The sequence below is a fragment of the Psittacula echo genome (genome assembly GCF_963264785.1).
Source record: "Psittacula echo genome assembly, chromosome: 4".
Lineage (NCBI taxonomy): Eukaryota > Metazoa > Chordata > Aves > Psittaciformes > Psittacidae > Psittacula > Psittacula echo.
The window spans coordinates 115,372,508-115,387,345 of NC_137738.1; the positions used below are offsets into that span (position 1 = coordinate 115,372,508).

Genomic DNA, 14,838 nt, shown 5'->3' on the forward strand with positions numbered 1-14,838 from the left:
GAAGATTGGTCGGAAGGATTATAAATATAGTCAAATGACCTGCAGCTGAAGGGTAGAAAACACACATCTATCACACTAATTCTTGTTTAGTCTTGAGTGTTGGTTAAGTGGAAAATCTGTTTTTAAATAGCATAGGCCTGTGATTGACTTAGAATCAAACATGCTTGAGATATGCTGTGGGACAGATTAAAGTACAGTGGTAAACTCCACCTACACTGATCCCTGAAATACAGGCGAAAACAGCAGGTTTGGTCATCCTCTAGCATTGTTTGAGCTCCATGGTACCTGCATCTCAACTGGATGGCCCAATACTGAGTGCTGAACCTCTGTGGCTATTTTCCTGGCTATGTGGGTGGTGTCAGAAGCATGGCCTGAAATAGGTGATGGGATGGTGGTTATCCCCCAGATAACTGAAGTGGCTATGAATGTATTGCCATGGAAAGCAGCACTGGATTCTTCTCACAAGTTAACAGGGAGATTGGAATGGTTATTAGTTACTGGTCTTGGAGCTCTTGACCGTGAAGTTATTGCACTATGGAGTAAAATGAGAGAACGGGAAAAGGAAGTCGGGACTTTACAAGATGCAAAGGCAATTGTGCAAGAAGTAACTGCTACTCTAGTAGAGGGTGCTACGGGCTGCAAGATACTGCAGAACAGTTGATAGTGTGTATTGGCAACAAATTGAGCTGGGGAGTGAATGATCAGCTGTGCGGTTCTTAGCTGGTGGCTGGGGTTAGACCATGACAGTCCTTTTTGGTGCCCAATGTGGCACATGAAGGGTTTAAGACAGATTTGATTGGAATGTGCTAGTTCAAATTTCTAGTTGTTTTTGCTGTTGAGCTGTTAATCGGTAGGCTTCTGTGCTTGCCATGGCCTTGATTACCTTACTGTGTGTTAATGTCCAGGGCTCCTTGGCGGCTGCTTTTTGCTTTCACTGCTTTCTGTTCCGATCATCATCTTACTCTGCTGTACCTGGGAACATTTTGATAACAATGATGGCTCATGCATTGATTATGGGATGCAATCAGACAGGGAGCAGTAACGAGAGGTATCAAACTGCAGCTTCTAGAGGAACATTCGCCTCAGTCAAACCCTTGACTATACCAGCAGTCATAAATGATACAGGTCATGTAGGTGCCCTAACAAATACCTTGAGGGAAATAGGGGCTGTAACTCTGGGACCATCTGTGCGGGTGGTGAATAAAGGAAAGCTGGTAAAACCAAGGAGTTACATTGCAGGTGATGAGGAAACAAATGTGGAATGACCTTGTCCAAGCTGGTGTCCCACAATCAGAAATAAATGGGATTACATCACCAGAAATGTTCCTCTGATGGCAAAATCTAGCTCCTAAGCAAAAAAGCCAACCACCCCTAGCCACACCACTAACTCTATGCCCATCTTCCACCCTGCCTGCCACCTCAAGGCAGGGCACTAAGTGGAAAATGCCGAAACAGCAGGAGTGAAGTTCTGGAAGATCCCCCAAAATTGCTGCCGCTGTAGCCTCTGATTGTGAGGGAGACTGACATCCCTATATTCCTTTAACCATAAAGTCTGAGGGGATTTTACACGTCAGCTCTAGCAGATTTTAGAGCTGAAGTTGCTGCATGACACAGTAATAGTAATAATAAAGAAGCCACATCACAGATCTGTGGAGATGGAGGAAATCTGACCCCTGCTCACTGAGCTAAGGTTACCTTAGCAGTAGGAAACACCACTCCATTTACTAGGACAACGTTAATTGCCCCAGTGAAAGAATATATCTTGAGTATTGATCTGTTGGCAAGACAAACACTTGATACTTTAAAGGGTTGATTTTTCTTCAGGACTCCACCATCTTGCATGGATTCCTAAAGTGGGATCCTGCTGTGCTGCCCGTGCTTGCAAGGTGGTAACTGTAAAACAATATCATATTCCAGGGGGGAAAGAGGAAATTATTCAAACCATTCAGACACTTCAACAAGTGGTAATTGTTAAGGAAACCATGACTACTTTTAATAATCCTATTTGACCAGTTCAAAAACCAGACAGCACTTGGAGAATGACTGTAGATTATAGAGAATTGAATCAAGTCACCCCCCCACTTGGAGTTATGGTACCAAACAGCTACTCTTACAGAAAAAGTCAGCAAAAATTTACTACCCTGGAAGGTGGTGACAGATTTTTGCTAACGCTTTCTTTTCAATAGCCATTACATACTTATAAAGTATGTACATGTAATTGTGCTATTTGTACACAGCTACATTTAAGGGCATTATATAGGCTATGGGGAAAGATAGAATGAGGTCAGTGAGCCTTGAATACCTGGCAGGTTGATTATATGGGCCCCCTGCCCCTGTCGAGGTAGTGGTGATCTGAATTCACAACAGTGGATATGGTGTCAGGACTTGCTTTTGCTAAACCTACTAAATATGCTAAGCAGCAAAACACAACTGGAGCTTTAGAACAACTCATTTATCAATACAGACCTCCTCACCAAATACAAAGTGACCAAGGAACACACTTTATTTGACATAATGTCCAAGACTGTGCTCAAGGGCTAGGGATAGATTCAATATTCCACATTGCCTACCATCCCCAAACTAATGGCTTGATTGAAAGAGCGAATGGGACTTTGAAGGAACAATTAAAGAAGCTAACCAGTAGTAAAACAGTAAACACTGGAGTTCACATCTTTCTAAAGCAGTTGTCTTAAATAGCCAGAATATTCATAATCAAACCCCCTATGATTTTAATACAATACCTCCAGAATGAAATATGGTAAGCACTGAAATTCTTCCAGACAATATCTCCCCCAAAATATTAACTTCAGGGGAAAATCGAATCATGTAAATCTCAGTGGCTGTATTGCAGAATTATGCTATGCCAGGTCCTTTTGATATTAATGGTCCTCATGGTTATTTTTTCCAGGAAGGTAACAGTTGTACATCAAGGAACATTAAAAATCTATTGGTGGTAGAATATCTCCTTCTTTGACACCATAAACACTGCTCCTATTTTGAAGGCATGTGTCGTTTCAACATAACTGATGAATCAGCCAGCATGGAGGCTGACATTCAGCATCTTGAAGGCTTAAAGCATCAAATAAAACAACCTACTGGTGGTGCCTGGCTGGTTGAGTGGCTAAATTCCTTGACAGGATGAATGGAACACCCAATTCAAAGCATTGTTGTAGTGATATGTTCACTCCTTTTTCTATGTGTTTATTACGTGCCTCTAAATTTCCCTGCTCTACACCCCACAAGCCCAGATGGACACCTCCAGCTATGCCAGTCTCAGTGGAAATGGTGCCTTAAGCAAGGGGGTGGAATATGGGAAAATGATGGAACATTAGTAAGGATTATAGACATGCTCCTGCCTATGCCAGCTCACACAGAGATGCAGGTAGTCCTGAAGCAGCCATTATCTTACCCTATTGCCCATTATATTCATGAACTTGCTTCTGCAATGGACTGCAATCAGCTATGTCCCTGGCTGACCTAGTAGGTAGAAAATGCAGATTACCTTGCTTGTATCTGAAAGCTAGTCTGCTGTTTACAGCTTGCAAAGGTAGCTTATTCTCATGCTGAAGGGACATAAGTAGACAGGCAATGGGACTACCCACTTCAAGGTTTTCTTTTACTATCTCTACTGCACAAGAATAAGCTGCTTGCCAGGTAATTACCCACAGAAACCCCACAGGGGTTCTGGTTCAATTCTGTCCATTTTTAGATCACTGCAGCCGACTCTCACCAAAGAAACACTGTGTCCTTATGCTAAAGGGTCACAGACTCACTTAGGCTGGATGGGGTCTCAGCTGGTTTCTGGTTTGTCTTTGTGTTCAAAGGCAGGTCAACACCAAATTCCCATTACGGTGCTAAGGGTTTTTCCCAGCTGGGTCCTTAAAGCCTCCATGATGAAGACTCCAGAGCAACATGTCCCAGTGCTGTTATCTGTATGTTGATTCTTTTTTTTCCACATACATGAAACCTTTCCAGCCTCCAGGCAAAGTATGAACCATTAACCACTACTCTTTGAGCCCAATGATCCAGCCAGTTATTAACCCATATAGTAGTCTACCCATCAAGACCGTAATGTCCCAAGGAGCATAAGAGGACAGTATTACTAAAGGCAAGGTAGATGACATCCATCATTCTGCTCTCATTCACAAATCTGGTCACTTCATCATAGAAGACAATCAGTCAGACAAACATCATTTATATTTGCTACAATCATGCTTGCTATTCCTTACCTTCCCCTATACGAAACTACATTTCCTAGAAGTTATCCTATCTTTTGAAAACACGTGGAACATTTGCCTTTCTGAAGTTATCAAGGATGACCTTTGATATCTGTGACCTGTCAAAGACAGTAGTGTGTGATACCAATAAGACATCAGCAAGCACATTTGAATGCTTCCTTCTGACCCCGTGCACTTGTATATGTTGAGAGTTCTCAATAAATCCAGGACTCAATTGTCATCCACTACTGGTAGTTTGACAACAAAGAGGCTTGGAAGACTTCGGTGGGGAAGACTTCGGTGGTGAAAGAAAGCATTACCTGTGTCTGCAGTCACGAAGTTACCTATGCCATTCAGCTATGAGCCACATTTTATGTGCTTATTCATTTACTACTAATGTAGCAGTTGAAGCTCCTCTTGCTTCCCTTGATGTCCCCTGCAAATGTTGACTCCTGGTGAGCTTTGTATTTCCTAATACCATTCCTTCATGCCCCTGAAATGTTTGAAAATTCCTATTTCCTATATTTCATAACCCAATTCCTGCTTCTGCCTTTTTTTTTTTTTTTTTGCACTGGAGCTTAATCATGGGTTATCTGTTTAGCTAGGCCAGCCTCCTGATACATTCACTTATTTCATGTTCTTGTGCTAAGGGGAGCTTGTCCTTAAAGACCTGACATGCTCTGTCTTTCAAGCCAAAGCAAAGCACTATACGCTGTTTTTGCCAGGCAGGGCTCAAACTACCAAAATTCAATTAGCTGAATTAAGAGATTTCAGATGTTAACAGGGTAGTGACTCCTTCCCTACTGGAAACTTATTGTGCCATGCGATCCCTAGCCCTGCATGTAAAGTTTCATGCAACACACATGTAACAGTGACTCCTGTAGCAATGCTTAACATCCCTACATGCTTGTCACATCTCAGGTTGCAGAAAGACTTCTTCAACGTTTCCTGCTTCCAATGCATTGAGCTCATCACATAGCAGAGTAGATGACAGAAACAAGGGTGTGGATCTGAGACCTGTGATTATTAGCTGAGAGTGCTGGTACGAAGCAGCAAATTTCTGGGGCTCGAAACCAAGGAGAAGAGAAGGCAGGAACTGAGAATGAGGAGGTCATGTCTGTGGTGCAGCTGAAGCAATAGGTGTAATAATTGGTAGAGAACTCTGACTGGAAACCAATTCTTAGTATTTACTTGTCATCACTACAGCTATGAAATCCAGAGGGCTTATGAAGATTGAGCTTTCCACTAATACAATGCGCAGTGGAACAGGTTCAGAAGGCTTAGGTGGTGCAAGCAAAACAAGCTGGGGTCAGCAAAGTCCCCTTTCAGTTTGTTTTTACCCAAAACAACACCAAGAAATGAAGATACTTCAGGAGAAGATGATTCTGTCGGTGGATCACTTTATGGTTGTGCAACTGAGGCTGCAAACATTCGGAATGTCTGTGTCTGATCAGCCTTAACCCTCCCTTCTTTCTCTTCTCTCATTAATAAACCTTGTCACGTGACTCTAATTGTGGGAATCAGCTTATATTTTCCCCACAGGACTCATTAACATTTGTATTGAGTTTGCATCCAAAACGCCCCAGTTGCATTAACCACTGCAAGCGCACATGAAATAAGAGCTATCTGTATATGTGAGAGGACAGAGCACAGAGAAATTACAGTGGGCATTTGCAACATGCAAGAAAATGATTCCTATGAGAACAGTTGCGTGGCATATTCCTTTCATGACATTCTTTTTAAACAACCACTGTTTTCTTTAAGATCTTCACTAGGGAGTAAGTGACATTGAAGTGCACAAAGGGGAGGAGGAAAAGCAGGGGAGCTAAAAGCATGACAGGTACTAAGATGGCTGCTGGAATATCAAATCGATAGCAGAGTAGAACAGTTAGGAGGGGGTCCAGTTGTCACAGGACAGAGGGTAAATATAATCAGATTCTGAATTATAGAGCCCCCAAATGCCAGAAGCTATCACATTTTTTAGCTATCAAATAAGTGAGGCAGATGTTACTGGGTTTGACCTAATCCCAAACTTTTTTTTCTTCCAGAAGGGAGACTGAAAGCCCTGGAAAAGGCTGTAGTGTTGTTCACTGCAAGTGAAGTGCCATTCTCAATGCAAGCTTATGCCATTCTCAGTGCAGAACAGAAAAAAATGAATTTGCAAATAGCTTTATACTGTCTTGAAGGCATCCAAGGAAATGATCTGTCAAAAAAATTGTTGCATATGTACTTTGGGAAAAACCGTTTCTACTAGAAAAACATATTTATTGTTTTAAAAATCCAATGTTCCCTACAATTGACACCCAATCAACAGCAATATAACAGAAAAAGAAAGCTAGGAAAGTACCTTCTCCTGGATACTACAATTGCATAAATAAATAGGTTATCTATCGAACTGTGCTTTGGATAAAGGCAAGTCCAGGCTACAGGTTCTGGAAGAACACAAAGCATCTGCCTGTCTTAAAAGCTCTAATGAAGTGAAAGACATGGTGCACAACCCACCTGCCAAAGCTTATGTCTTACTGTGGCCCACCTTCCAATGAATTATAGCATCACAGACTGGCTTAGGTTAGAAAGGACCTTAAAGTTCATCCAGTTCCACCCCTCTGCTACAGGCAGTCGCACCTTCCCCTAGAGCAGGTTGCTCCAAGCCCCGTCCAACCTGGCCTTGAACATTGCCAGGGATGGGGCAGCCACAGCTTCTCTGGGCAGCCTGTGCCAGGGCCTCACCACTCCCATTGAGAAGAACTTCTTCCTAATACATAATCTAAATCTCCCCTCTGTCAGTTTAAGGCCATTCCCCCTTGTCCTATTCCTACATGTCCGTGTAAAAAGTCCATCTCCAAAGTTCTTGTAGCAATTCTTTAGGTATTGGAAGGCTTCTGTAAGGATATATGCCATAAGGAATGCAAGGATGCACGGCTGTGGAGATGTGGTTAGGCCTGGGTTCATTACTATGTGGGAATCTGTGCTATCATCTAGAATTGAGTGAGTCAGACTTAAAATAACCACAGAATCTATTCAAACCAGCAGTCCCACCCCAAAGAGGTAGATCTCTTTCCCCACAAAAGCAGTATCTCTTCTGACAGGATGCTTCCCTGCTTCTTTATCACTCGGATACCTTCTTTCCTGTCCTTGGTACGCCACAGCTTGCTAGAAGCAAAGAGAACCTCCCTACACGCCCACATTTGATCATCCCTAATTGCCCTCCCCAAACCATTAAACAAAATCCTTTCTTTGGTAACCTGGGGGTTTTGCTGTATCAGAATTGCTTCTTTCTTTCTGTCATGCACTCACAGACACAAAAAATGTCCATACATCATTAAGATGAGAAACACATTGCTCCTGAGCCAGTGTTTTCAAAAGCAGTGTTTCCAAAGCCAGCATTTCCTGAAGCCAGTGCTTCCTGTGGGCTCCCTAGAAAAAAAGGGTTTATGAAGTAGATTTCTGCAAAGCCTGATGTTCCAGTCAGTCAATTGTGTGCAACTATTGGTACATATTACTGGCTTAGAAGCCTTCACTGTGCCATGCCCTTGCTGCAGCCTCTGTACCAGCAGTTGCCTCTCTCAAACCAGGACACTCTCCTCTCCTCCTTGCAAAGTGACACAGCTGTAACCAACCCCAAGAGTTTCAGAACTGCCACAAGTCTTCAGTGCTAGAACCAGCATCATCAGTCATGTCCCCTGAATATCCTAGCACTGTATTTCACCTCCAGTGTAAGGTGTTTAGTAGTGAATTAATTTATTCAATAAGCAGTAAAGTACATATACGTGTGTGTACATGTGTGTGAAAGTGTTAGGGGAAATTGGGTCAAGGTGGAGAAAGAGCAAAAGAGAAGGAAGGAGGATGACTGGAATCATGACAAACCTGGGTCTGGTCCCTGCACAGAATTCCTTGTGCACCCAGCTGCCATACTGCCTACTCCTCAGATCCCAGCTGTGAAGTGGGAAGCACACCTCAGTAAGGTGTTGCAAATGCAAACACCCTGGAAGACTGTGTGAAGTTGCACACCTAGAGCAGTATGCCATGTAAACAGCTCAGGTAGGAAGGAACAGTATCTGTTCGTGTAGAATAGGATAAAGCATAAGTACCCAACTGGGTGAGGCAGCTGGGGTGGAGAAACAGACCAGACAGGAATGGGGAGATTCCTACCAGGAATGAGATTCCTGGTTCATACAGGACTCCTGTCTGTTATTGTTTCCTTCTTTCCTAATCTGTGTTTGAAGCAGGGAGAGAAGGGAAATGGCATGTAATTCGGAACACAGTGCTAGACCCGGACATACCAAATCTGCCTGTGATAAGCCTCCTGAACTTTCTAAGGCTTCACTTCCTCATCACCTCCTCAGCCATGGATGGTATTTATCAGTGGTTCAGTGCTTCTTTCACACGTCACATGGCAGGGTAAAACCTCTTTTTCCTTCAACCACATGGTGCTTGTAAGACCTTACTAATTTAGCAGATAAATCTACCAACATTTTCTTCCATTTCTTTGCCACGCCTTTCAGGCCAATCTTTATTTCCTTTCTGCTCACCCTCAGTAATATTCTTCTTTACTTCTCTAGCCATGGCTTTCCTATTAAGGAGGAAATTCTAATTAAGCCCCTCACGGGAGTCTACTGTTTTCAAAACTGCTCCCTTGCAGAAGGTTAGCCACAACTGAATGGCAAAGCTTATTGAAATTTGCCACTCAAAGTGAAAGCAGAGATTTCAGACATCATTGTGGCAAGCAGCGAATACATAAAATGATGACATATAAAAGGATGCCAGATTAGGTTTCTGGAAGTGAATCCCAAGAAAGGCCTTTCAATCACTGCACAAGCATTTTTGCTTTCCTCATCCTACTACACAAGCCAAAGATTGGGAAACACCGGTACCAAGGGAGACACCTAAAGCAGACAATCATTAAGCGTGACACTGGGTGTGCCTTCATTAGAGTGCTAGGTGTGTGAGAGCCCCATTTTGAGAAAGATATAAGATAGCAGGTTAGTTCTAAAACGGTGAAGCCCTCGCCACAGCTATTGTCTAAAGCTTTCAGCAGGGATGGTCAGGTCAGTGCTGAGGCTCCAGAAGCAACCTTCTCCACTCCCCTCTCACCATCACACCCCACTGCAAAGCCAGCCTTTTTCTCGTCACAAGACTTTCTACTAATGACCACACCATGATCCAAAATTAGGACACTTCAAGGCAGACAGTAGGTTCTCAGAACAGGCATCACAGACAGACAACCTGTAGATTTGGGTTCTTTTGGCAGAAGCAGACCTTTGGTTTTGTGGTTTATTCTTTAGGTTGCTACATGCCAACTGTTCTACAAAATGTTCACATAAATGAGGAGCGCTGGTTTCAAAGAGAACAGCTTGAGAAACTAGGAAGCAAACTGGCTCGAATTTTAAGCAGTACAAGGCTGGAGAGAGCCGGCATCAGTAAAGCGCAGGCACCAGTTAAAGCAACCTTGCAGTAATGTAAACATGAAGAAAAGACAGCTTCCCCTGCATATGGGTTTTTTTGGTTATACTTGTACAGCAATAAATCACACTTTATAAACTACTCCACACACACTTTAAATTGATAAAACAGTGTTCCATTAGTGGTTAATGCAACATAAAGTCAACTCCACCATCGGTTAAGCTTTAGAAGGAAACTACTGCATTTCAGCGTGCAAGTGCTTGTTGTGTTTGATATGAACTAGAGACTAGTTAATCCACAGGACCAGCAGTAAGTTGCTGGAGCATTCACAACTCTCACTGCTGTTTAGGATGACAGAAAAAAAAAATCAGCGTCAGGTCCCAAGACTGTAAAACTTAACATATAAGCCCAATCCATACAACCTGTTCAATGGAGACCAAGACTGCCACGAAACTAGCTGAATAAGCAATGTCGCAACTACTTATTTGTCTTCAATATTGAAGCAATTAGGGTAAACAATTAAACCTTACCTTCATTCCTTTCGTAATTCCATTTTTCTTATAGATTCCACTTTTTAAGAGGTTATTCTGTTTCTGATGATGATGGTGATGTAGATGTCCATTGCAGACAGCATTGGGATTAGCCATCTGTTTAAATTAGTCAGATTTCCAGTTCTTAAGGGTATCTCAGGTATTTCTACTACAAAAAAGACAGTGGGACGAGCAGATAAAGTTCTTGGTTAAGGCCTGAAAGGTATCCAACTGGTCTGTCAGGATTTTCCGGGATGAGAGGAAGATCTATCTTTTGCAATATCTTAGAAACTTAAAACTGTTTCTTTCATATACCTTCAGCCCCAGCAAGCTAGATCGCGAAATACATAGCAGGAGGTGTGCTCTTAAAATCTCTGAGAAATACGTCTCATTGCTGGCTATTGTATGAACACAGCTTCTATGAGTCAACAAGGCTGCTGCAGCTATCAAGAAGTGGGTGGATTCAGAGGCGGAGACACTTAAAGATACATTACCTCTTAAACAACTCCCAGTGAGGAACATTAGAGTTTCTCCTCCTGATTACACTGAACGTAGAGCTACGTTACTCCATTTAGAGCAATAAAATGCTTGGAAAATTTAAATAGGGTAATCTTTAAAATTACAAGGTTCATCTTGCTCAGAGTGTATTGGCTGAAAAAGTACTATTTCACTGAGTGGAACAGAACAACTTTTTTTCTTTTCTGTTTTTTTAATCTCTTCTTATATAGGTAGCATGATAGAAACAGCATTAACCCTGCAAGGAAATGGAAAACATTTCAATATTTAAATGACATTTTACCTAGAGCTAGAGAAAATATATTTAGCTCTATCCTACAGATGTGTGCACAGGTGTTTACTGGAGTGAACTGTCCCTTTAAAATCAGTTTGGCCAGTAATAGGATAAACGCATGCTATTAAAATTAAGAGGAAATGGAATTTTATAGAGTTTATTAATCTAGTTTTAAAACAAGTTAGGTTTTAATCACATATGAAACTACTAAGCAGGACTAACGTACATACTTGCTTTTAAGACAACAGAAAATACTCACATAGAGTGTCTTTGCTGAACCAAATTCTCATGTTTCAGATTTTAGTGGCAAAACATGAAAGTGTAAGAGTATCTGGCAGCATTTGATAGAATCTCTTCCTCCCAAAATGATTAAAATTATTATGGAGAGAGATTAAAGGAAAGCTCTATTATAATATCCATTTTGGAAAACAGTGAGGATGAAAGGCTGGGAGAATAAAAACACTCGGAGTGTTTTAACTAGAAAAAAATTACCATGTCAGCAATGAAATGTAAGTGATATACAGAAAAAGCAGCCTACAACTTGAGTATGTAGAACTTAGGAGATTAAATATTTCATGAGCCACTGTAAAAATACACAGGGAAACACACTGCATTGGTTTCGAAAACTTGTCCTAGTCATGTACTGATTTGCTAACATGTATTTTCTCCTTTGAAGTGGTTTGCAAAGTGGGATATCTTCAATGGAAAAGTAGGAAATCTTTTGGTCCCTACCTAACATAGACCTGAACTGTGTTTAAAAGAAGTATCTCTGCATCATTTCAGAGGTGGCCTGCAGAAATTGCAGAAAGCCTTCATGATACACTACGGAGAACACCGACTGAAAAGGCTGTCCATTTATAACCAGGTTTGATTTTTATATCCTTTGAAAGAAGCCTTCTACTACATATTTCAATTAATAAGACAGTAGTAGTTTTGGTCAAGAAAATAGCCCCTTAACTAACTAGAATGACACAGAAACAGTAAAACATCAAAATGTTTTGCTTCACGATTATACCAAATCCACCATCAGAACTCAGATTTCCTAGGTTTGTCTTTTTGGTGTTTTTCCTAGGCAAGACTGCCTCATTTCTGTGTGAAACAGTGTTTTTTTAGGCTTCATTAAGGCATCTGCAAGGATAACTCAATTACAGATCAATCGTGAATATTGATAAATTGGTTATGATAAGGGGCTAGGAGTTCATATTTACAAGGAGAAGACTGAGATGAGGACAAGCCAGAAGAAGATGGAAAGAATGGCCAGTAATACTTTCCTGCATCTCCCTCACCTATAGTACCACGACAAATGCAGCACAATGATATAGAGCATAATCTCTGCTCCTGGCAACCCCCTCCCACCAAAATCTTTCTTCATTTAGGAATAGCTTCCTTGACTGTCACAGCAAAACTGAAACCTGTAAAACACATCATCTGTTCAGACACTGACTGATCATCTTGATCCTGCTATGATAAAGACAAGAAAACTTACCAGAGTAGACTTCTTTCCCTTAACAGTCTCAGCAGCTCTGCAAGGTATGCTTCCCAACAGACTCAGCACCTTTCAGGGCACAAAATGATATAACTGACATCTCAGGTGTGTCTTATTCTCTTTTTTTTTTTTCCAATTAGGTTTATGGGGAAGTAGAATCTGATTAAATAACAGTTCAGGTGATGCAAATTCTGTCTCTAATCCCAGGCTGTAAGTCTACACCTTTTGTTTATTTCAAGGCCTATGAAATATCAGTGCCCTTATATGAATAAAAAAGGGAATTAAATATGCTATATTAATTTTAGCTTTCAATGTCTGTAATATTTAAGATCACAAACAAACACCATTTAAAAAAATAGACTACTTTTAAATAGGAATTTAAATTAGCAATTTTAAAAACCTCAGAGAACAGCTATCCTTTAGGGTCTCTTTTAAACACACTGTAAAAGCCAGAGCTCACAAAACAAATACCACTGAGGGCTGAGTAAAATTCCTGCCCTGATTCCATTCACAGCAAAAGATTTATAGAAGGGATGAGTCTGGACAAATACACACAGATGATCTGTAAACAGGATGTGGTATTTCTCCTGCAGAAAAAGAAATATGTTGAATTGCGGCCTTTAGAACTCCATCTTATTCAAAGCCATCTGTTACTCAGGCTTCTATATCCATATCTATCATGCTACTGATTAGCTGTGTCTAAATCTATTGCTTACAAATATGAAAGTCTATGCATTGTGGACACTGGAGGAAGGACTCAATAATGTACTTTGCAACACCAGAATGACCAACAGTGATACCCTGTCTCTTTTTACCATTCTGGGAGGCAAAAGGAAAAAAACTTACTATGCTGACTATACAAGAACTGTGTGTATTTAACTGCAGAGGACCTCAATCCTACTAAGGTTGTATGTGCGCCTCACTTTAGTGGCTTGGGTTCTGGTCAGAAGTAACAGTTACCCTTCGTACATTGGCAAGAAGATGATGAATTTCTAAGGTTACTAGCAGACCACACACCATGTTCTATGCAAATGCTAGTAAAGTTTGTAAGCTATGGCTACAATTACTATAAATCTGTAGGAAAACCACCAGTGAATTCCCCAGATTTAGGTTTTATCCTTTGCTTTGTCATTATCATGTCAACGCCATTGGGTCTTTGCTGACTCACCTCTTGAAATCAGGATAAAAGTGTTTAAATCCTTTGTAAATGCACTGGGAATAATTGCCAAGGAGTGTGGTGGAAAAGTAAAATATATACAGTTAATAAGCAGAGGTTTAACAACAGAGCAGGGAGGAAAGGGAGGGGTAGGGCTCCGTCTGCGCAATCTCTCAGTACTTGAAGAAAACCACTTTTCTGCTATGCATTACCACTGTTACACAGGACAGGTTAAAAGGTTGACCTTGGCTGGTGAAATCAAGAAATAGAGACAAAACCATCTAACATTCCATTAGACTTCCAGCCCAGTCAGACCATGTAGAGTCATTAGGGTAGCCACAGGGTCCCCATGCTTGACACCATTACTAGATTACCTACTGATAAAAAGAGTATATGTTGCAAGAAAGCGTGAGAGCTGATCCCCAGAAACTGTAATGTCATAAGCCAGAATGATTTCCACATGGCCCCTGCTCATCCCAGAGAACAGTTCAAGCATAGTTGTGAAATGGTCTTACAATGCAGTTGCAAGACCTTGATGATTTCCCTTCAAGACAGGTGTAAATTTACATGCCACATGAAACAATAAGGAGCTACACGAAGGCAACTACAATTTTTATGCTTATTTTCATTGGACAGACACCAATGCCAAAGTGGAGCTCAAAAAACTGGGTGCATAACTTGCTTCCTTTGTTAAAAGTCATGGTTCTAAGAACATTTAAATTAGCTGCAGAGCGTGCCCCCAGTTAAAAAGCATTCTTTCTCTCCCTCCCAGTTGTTTCTCTTACAACAGTAGTCTGTCTTACAAATTCTGTGTACCGTTGTTGGCTTGTTCTCTACTTAGGATCCCAGTACATTGGTACTGTGGACCCATGGATATTGGAGACAATTCCTACCCTGTATATGTGTATGACTTACAATATAGCAACACCAGTGAGGCTGAAATAGATGAACAAATAGGGAGATACAACAACAAACTGACTTAAGCAACAGCAAGTACCAGGCATCAGCTGGTCAGTCATCTCCCAGGGTGTCTTTCCAGATTCACCCAGGCTTCATCAACACTGGCTGTAGGCTCAACTTCATAAATGTTCACATGGAAGAACCTCAATCCATGTATGCTTCTTTAAACCCTATCTGAGTAGGGATATCACCCTATACCTGGGCATGAAACTGCACACCAGTGCTGATGGATACCCTCAAGTACCCTTGCACAATTGCCCTTTGTGGATATAAAAAAGCTTTGAAATTGGTTAGGA

At 41.3% G+C, this 14,838-nt stretch overlaps 1 protein-coding gene across 1 annotated transcript in view; it reads right to left on the bottom strand.

The window, feature by feature from the left end:
- Positions 1-10,267, bottom strand: part of SPTLC3 (serine palmitoyltransferase long chain base subunit 3) — a gene marked incomplete at both ends in the record, with an annotated part of 92,049 nt that extends 81,782 nt beyond the window's left edge. Inside the window, one exon of the mRNA XM_080616057.1 lies at positions 10,151-10,267. Coding sequence (XP_080472183.1) covers positions 10,151-10,267 — 117 coding nt within the window. The remainder of the gene's footprint in view (positions 1-10,150) is intronic.
- Positions 10,268-14,838: the final 4,571 nt, after the last annotated feature.